Source organism: Epinephelus lanceolatus, chromosome 11, assembly GCF_041903045.1.
Source record: "Epinephelus lanceolatus isolate andai-2023 chromosome 11, ASM4190304v1, whole genome shotgun sequence".
Taxonomy (NCBI): Eukaryota; Metazoa; Chordata; class Actinopteri; order Perciformes; family Serranidae; genus Epinephelus; species Epinephelus lanceolatus.
The window spans coordinates 42,980,441-42,987,810 of record NC_135744.1 but is presented as its reverse complement, the minus strand read 5'-3'; the positions used below and the strand labels follow the sequence as shown (position 1 = coordinate 42,987,810).

The 7,370-nt window shown below is 41.1% G+C and overlaps 1 protein-coding gene and 1 pseudogene across 1 annotated transcript; both read left to right on the top strand.

Annotated features, from left to right (window-relative positions):
- Window positions 1-2,321: 2,321 nt before the first annotated feature.
- On the top strand, window positions 2,322-2,886 carry LOC117269233 (odorant receptor 131-2-like; annotated as a pseudogene).
- A 2,427-nt stretch (window positions 2,887-5,313) lies between these two features.
- LOC117269242 (odorant receptor 131-2-like) lies at window positions 5,314-6,285 on the top strand. The gene has a single exon (XM_033646141.2). The coding sequence runs from the start codon at window positions 5,314-5,316 to the stop codon at window positions 6,283-6,285; it is 972 nt and encodes a 323-aa protein (XP_033502032.2).
- Window positions 6,286-7,370: the final 1,085 nt, after the last annotated feature.

The window sequence follows — 7,370 nt, the reverse complement described above, 5'->3', positions numbered from 1 at the left end:
GGTCTGGAAGACCAAGAAAACTTTCAGAGAGCTGCTCGTACAATTGTTAGAAAGGCAAATCAAAACCCCCATTTGATTGCAAAGACCTGTAGGAAGATTTATCAGACTCTGGAGTGGTGGTGCACTGTTCTACTGTTTCAAGACCCTCTGGGGGCCCTAGGCAAGAGGCTGCTGGTTGAAATCTGTACTTGCATAGCATGTTGAATGATTTGTTTTGCTTGCGCAAGAGGGTGAGTATTGCGCATGGACACCCACCCTCTTGCGATTGGACTTTGAACTTATCCTACAGTAGTGGTACCGTGAGGTACCGTAGTACTATGGTACTCCAACAATGCTAGCGTGGGTGGCAAGCAATCATGCGGGACATGGTCTCAATTTGCGTGACGTGTGAAAAGAGACAGAAATGCTATGCAGTCCCGCACAGTGCGGGACGTCTGGTCACCCTACTTAGCCACTCGCAAGCAGCAGCTAGTAGGGGGCCCCATTAGAGGGGATTCCAATGTGTTGTCGTTGTTGCAGTGTCTATAGGGGTTCCATCATATTGTCATTGATATGGACCAATGTCAGCTGTCTCTGGGGGCCCCCTTCCAGCTCGGGGCCCTAGGCAATTGCCTAGTTTGCCTGTCTGGTTGCGACGGCCCTGAATTCAGTGTCAGAACTTTGCAAAGGAACTTCAAAACAAGCCTGATGCTTTTTTGAAACAAGTCCTGTGGCCTGATGAAGTTAAAATAGAACTTTTTGGACACAATGAGCAAAGGTATGTTTGGAGAAAAAAGGAACACCTATCCAACTGTTAAACATGGGCGTGGATGGATCATGCTTTGGGCTTGTGTTGCAGCCAGTGGCACGGGGAAGATTTCACAGGTAGAGGGAAGAATGGATTAATTCTAGGAGGAAAACATGACAGCATCTGTAAAAAAGATGAAGATGAAGAGAGGATTTGCTTCTATAACAGGACAATGATCCTTAACACACCTCCAAATATTCAATGGAATACCTTAAGAGGAGCAAGCTGAAGGTTTTGCCATGGCCCTCACAGTCCCCCGACCTAAACATCATTAAACATCTGTAGATAGAGCTCAAAGAGCAGAGCATGACGACAGCCCAAAAATCTCACAAAGCAAAGACTTTTGCAGGAAGAATGGATGAAAATCCTCCAAACAAGAACTGAAAGACTCTGAGCTGGATACAAAGAGTTTAGAGGCTGTGATACTTGCCAAAGGGGGCGCTACTGAGCACTGACCATGTAGGTTGCCAAAACTTTTGCTTCAGGCCCTTTTTCTTTTTTGTTATTTTATAACTGTAAAAGATTGAAATTTAAAAGTATTCTTGCTTAAAATATTAAAGAAATGTTTCATCTTTAACTTCATGCCTTTTGCAGATTTATTCATCTTCTACTTACTTAACTACTTACAGTAAACAAAAAACTGACCAAGGGTGCCCAAAGCTTTGCATGCCAATATACATTACTAACTCCCTTGTTAACTTTGCAGCCTTTGCCAATTACGCCCCAAAGCTTTGGAACACACTACCTCTAGATATCAGAGAAGCTAGCTATCTTAATATTTTTAAAAGAAAGCTAAAAATGTATCTGTTCACTTTAGCCTTTAACTAGCTCCGTTTTTGCTAATACAGGTCTATGGTTTTACAATTCTATGATTTTATGACGTTTTATGATTTATTTCATATTTTCATTTTTTCATGAATTTATGATTAATGGTTTTGCTCAGTTAATCCCTATTTTAAATGCTTTTTAAATGTCCTTTTCTATTGAAATGCCTTGTCTGTTTAATGTTTAATGTCTATTTCTTGGGGGGGGGTGAAGCTGGCCCTGACCAGGCTGGCCCACTGGGAAAATTCCTGATGGCCAGTATACACCTGCCAGGGTATTGACAAATAACCTTGGAAGGATTACGACAGACATTACAGTACAGATGTACATTTACATTTACAGTACATTTACAGATGTAGGTAGTTACCATGCTTATGTGTGATGAAGTACCCGTGACAGTTGAGTTCTTAAAATTTATGTGAGGGCAAGCACACCCAGCAGACCAGTTCTGCTCACGTGGAATGGCCTCCAACCTGCTAACCATCAGCACAGGGAAAATGTATCTGGACTTCTTTCTGTTTTGCATGTGAAGTCTATCTATCTGTAAAAAATCCCTTAAAATGTTCTATCTTGTTTTTAAGGGGCTTCCACTAATGTCTCTCTAATATGTTGTATGCAACTAAATCAAAGACAAACATCACTGTTGGTGTGCAGGGCCAGGGAATACAGGAAATTGTGTTGTTTTCTGCTCAAATTACTTAACGGGGTCATGTTATTCACCTTAAAAAGTAAAACAATATTTCGTGAGACCTCTCGTTACATTCTTCTGTTTAACTTTCTTTTTGCAGACACTGTACAGATGGCACTGAGCCAGTTACTGTACCTACTGGCTGCTTGTGGAATAAAGCTGATGTATCCTGTGCGTGGTGTTCTTGCCATGCTTTCTAATCTCACAAATGATATCTCTCCTCTCACACTGGTGGTGATGTCTCTGGAGAGATATGTAGCTGTGTGCTACCCTCTGAGGCACTCTATCATCAGAAACACAGCAGTGGTTATCATTGTGGTTTGGGCCTTCAGTTCATTTAATATCCTCACACAAATTCTGTTACTGTTAGAATTTCCTTTTGAAGACCTGGACAGCTTGCAGATGAAGGGTTTTTGTACTGTAGAAAACATGTTTTTTGGCTCAACATCTGATTATTATGAGAGAGCATACACTTATTTCCTGTTTGTATCAGCTAGTGTGGCAGGCAGCCCAGAAGGCCTGTAACACACTGCTGCTACATCTGGTGGAGCTAGGCCTCAGTCTCTCTTCAACTAAGAAATTCTAGAAAGTTGCTAAAGAAGCTTAAACATCAATGACCTAGGCCCAATTCAGAGTACACTTGACCCCAAACCTAAGACTGTTTGATTAGTGTGAACACTATGTACCATACCCACATGGGAGGTTGAACAGTTGGCACTCTGGTGTGGTCATGTTGGGATTCACTGGACCACACAGTATGTTTACATGACACTTGAAAAAAACGAATTATTGCCTTAATCCGACTATAACTGGACAAGTGAAGTGCATGTAAATGCGTTACTCCGACTAATATCAGAGTTCTCTGATTAAGACACCCAGATAATGCGATTGGAATTCGATTTTCTCCTGCATGTGTTCGCCTTAATCGGAGTTAAACTAGACAATGCATGTGCGCATGCTCCACACCCCCCGTGCTGGCATATGACCCCGGAACAGACAAGACATGCTATTGTTGTAGTCCTCCAACAGCATATGGTGTTCTTGTCTGCCTCTCGAAATCACCATGACCACGAGGGATAGCATGCACCTTATCTGCACAATCGGTAACGCGTACATTACGTACGAGATGAACAAAGCTGTATGATTATCCATGTTGCTGTTGTTCGAAAATGCTGGTCTGCCGCCTGACTCCAGTTGTTTATTATTAAGTGATGTAATAGGTCAACCAGAAAGGGGGCCGTATTAACCCGCTGAAACGATGCATATCACCACCTAGTGTTGAGGAGGAGGACATGTTCCCGTCAGTAATTCAATTTTCTCAGTTGCATGTAAACTGGGACAAGGACAGAAGTCCGATTAGACACCAAAATCGAATTTTGAGCATAGCTCGATTAAGCTGTGCAGGTAAACATACTGAATTGCTCACAAACTCTCTTCCTCCTGCATGCCAAACCAGAGAAATTAGTTTGCAAACACAAGGTTTGCAACTAACTTTCCAGAAACAAGCACTACACCCCTGCTCTAAACACTCAAACCTGTTCTTTTTTGTTCTGAAAATGTTGCAAAGCCCCTTTTTGCGGATGATCAGTGAGGTGCAGGCATTGTAGGTGAGGAGAAAATGCAGCAAAAGCTTGATGGAGCAGTCATGCAGCTATAACCATCTGGTAACAGCCCTTCCTACATTAAGAGTACAGTCTGCTGTGGAAACCTAAAAAAGATTTATGGTTTAAGCACATGTCCATATGGCTTAAATATGGTTCTAATGGTAAGATATCAAAAGTGTTTGGTGGAGAGGCAGCACTTCTCAACAATTCTGAGTGTAATGTGGAAGCCTTCAGCTTTCTGGGATCCACAATCAATCATGATCTGAAGTGGGGATCTTATATATTTGCATTTGTTTTTTTTCCACCCAACATGCAATGTCTGTATACTTATATGTACTATTTAGTTATGCATGTTTTTTTTATTTATCTTTGTATAGCTTTGTTGCCCTTATTTTAGCAATATGTCTATTTGTTTTTTTTTTAAGATAATTTTTGGGGCATTTTAGCCTTTAATGTATAGGACAGACAAGCGTGAATGGGGGAGAGAGGGAGTGACATGCAGCAAAGGGCCACAGGCTGGAGTTGAACCCGGGCTGCTGCGGCAACAGCCGTGTACGTGGGGCGCCTGCTCTACCACTAAGCCACCAGCACCCCAATATGTCTGTTTCTATCATCAAAAAGTGTGTAAGTGCATTGAGTCTAATTCTCGGGACCTGTACACATTCATGGCCAATAAAGCTGATTCTGAACCTTGACCTTGACAGGCAGCAGATATGGATACATTGTCAGAGTAACTCTCAGGGAGAGCTTCTGCCTGCTGTCCTTCCAACCAAACATCATATTCTTTCAGGAGATGAGATACACCACCTTCCTACAGTGCATATGAAAATTTCCTTTAAAGTTACATGGCTTTCACGTCCATGATTAACAACACAAAATAAAACAAGAACTACCAACAAAATGCCAAATATTTCTAATTCTACCAAATTAAAAAGGTACAATAACTCCATCCGGGGTATTGAGAAATAACTTCAAAAAGATGACATCATTCATCAATATTTAGATATACAGATCTGGGTAGGTACTGACTCTTGTGTAATGGTATCATGTGAAGTGGGTGTGATGATCAAGTGCTTAAAAAGCATGTGAGGACGAGTGAAACCCTGCAGACCAGTTCTGCTCACACTGAATCAGGCAGGGCCTCCAACCTGCTAATTGTCAGCATGGGGAAAATGTATGTGGATAACTTGGGTTTGCATGTGAACTAAACAGATATCTCTGCAAAAATGATGGATATTTACTTTCCTTAGAGTACAAACTGCAAGATTAATTGTGTGCCTGTGTTATAATTACATCAAAAGATTAATGGGCTTTTATGGTCTTACATGCATTTTCAGATAATTCAAATTCACGATAAAACCCTTGAGATGTCCCATCTTGATCTCAGAGGACTCCCACATCTTTCTAATATGTCATATGCAACTTCATCTCAGACAAACATCACTGCTGGTGTGCAGGGCCGGGCAATACTGGAAATTGTGTTGTTTTCTGCTCCAATTACCGTGCCATGCTGTGTCTTTCTCTTCATTAACGGGGTCATGTTATTCACCTTGAGGAGTAAAACAATATTTCGTGAGACCTCTCGTTACATTCTTCTGTTTAACCTCCTTTTTGCAGACACTGTACAGATGGCACTGAGCCAGATACTGTACCTACTGGCTGCTTGTAGAATAACACTAACATATCCTGTATGTGGTGTTCTTGCCATGCTTGCTGATCTAACCAACAAAATCTCTCCTCTCACACTGGTGGTGATGTCTCTGGAGAGATATGTAGCTGTGTGCTACCCACTTAGACACTGCACAGTCATCACTATCAGAAACACAGCAGTGGCTATTATTGTGGTTTGGATCTTCAGTTCACTAAATATTCTCACTCAAGTTCTGTTACTGTTAGATTTTCCTTTCGAAGACCTGGAGAGTCTGCAGATGAAAGATTTTTGTGCCAAAGAAAACATGTTTGTTGGTCCAGTGTCTGATGATTATCACAAAGTGTACACTTCTTTTCTTTTTGTATCAGCTAGTGTGGCAGTCACTTCTTCCTATATTGGTGTGATGATAGCAGCCAGGTCAGCCTCCACAGACAAAGCTTCAGCCCAGAAGGCCCGCAACACACTGCTGCTGCATCTGGTGCAGCTGGGCCTCAGTCTCTCTTCAACTATACACAACCCCTTGGTTACTGCCATCTCAAAAATCACTGACAGAGTAATCATTTTGCGTATCTGGAGTATTTTTTATGTGTCTTTAATCCTTTTTCCCAGATGTCTGAGCACTCTCATCTATGGCATCAGAGACCAGGCCATCAGATCCATCCTCTTGTATCATCTATGTTGTCGGCTGAAACTATCGATCATCCCAGCCAAGGCTGAGGTTTCATCCTAGGCTACATTAAATCATTCAAGACTTATTCTTGATAAGGATGTTCATATTAATTTGAATCAAAGCTTAATTTCTTGAAATTCAAATCAGAAAAAAAAGCATTTCATTAAACTTTCAGTCAGATTTGGCTACACTTGCTGATGATATTGTTGCACTTAATGTTTATGTGTTTTATATTATTAATTACAATATATATATAAATATCAATAATTAAAATATTGTGTAGCTTGGTCTTTCCACAGTATTTTGTATTCTTTCGGAATTCATTTTACTCTGCACATGCTACACTCAAGTTAAATGTCTTTTCTATTGTTGTCAAATGCAACAGAAAAAGGGGTTTTCAAAAGGTATAAACTTCAAACACTGTCCTCCTCCACACAGTTCCAACACTTTCTCAAACAAAAAAATTTTAAATAAATTTGAGTGAAGGTATTCGATAAACATGCCCATAGATTTACAGTCTAGGTAAAGTTCTTTTAAGGTGTTAATACTGTTTTTACACCAGATCTTAACAATTACTACATTCACACAGACTATTTGCCTTTGTTCCCTGGTGTAAACAAGTCTAATCAGATGTATTACAATGTAAAGTATAAACTCATTCATTTATTAGTGGACTTAGGTTTACTCCAGCAGCACTACACCCTGCTCTAAACACTCAAACCTGCTCTTTTTTGCTCTAAAAATGTTGCACAGCTCCTTTCTGTGGATGCTCAATTAGATGCAGGCATTGCAGGTGAAGAGAAAATGCAGCAAGAGCTGGATGGAGCAGTCATGCAGCTATAACCATCTGGTAACAGCCCTTCCTACATTAAGAGTACAGTCTGCTGTGGAAACCTTAAAGAGATTTATGGTTTAAGCACGTCATTGACATCAGCCGGGACAACCAACTCAGGGTCCGTTTCATTGTCTGGCTTAGCGCCAATTACAGCGCTGAGTTCTGGAGACTCTGGGTTGCTGGGCAGCAGATGCTCAGGTCACTAGTGTCGGACTCGAGGCTCCTCCTACTCTCCAGTGTGCTATGTGTGAGCTCAGTCCTGCGTGTTCTTTAATGAAGCAATAGGAGAAGATATTCGGTCTCAGTTAAT

What these genes read in the sequence shown, in the direction of transcription:
- LOC117269242 (XM_033646141.2), top strand. Translation starts at nt 5,314, where the DNA reads ATGTCATATGCAACTTCATCTCAGACAAACATCACTGCTGGTGTGCAG.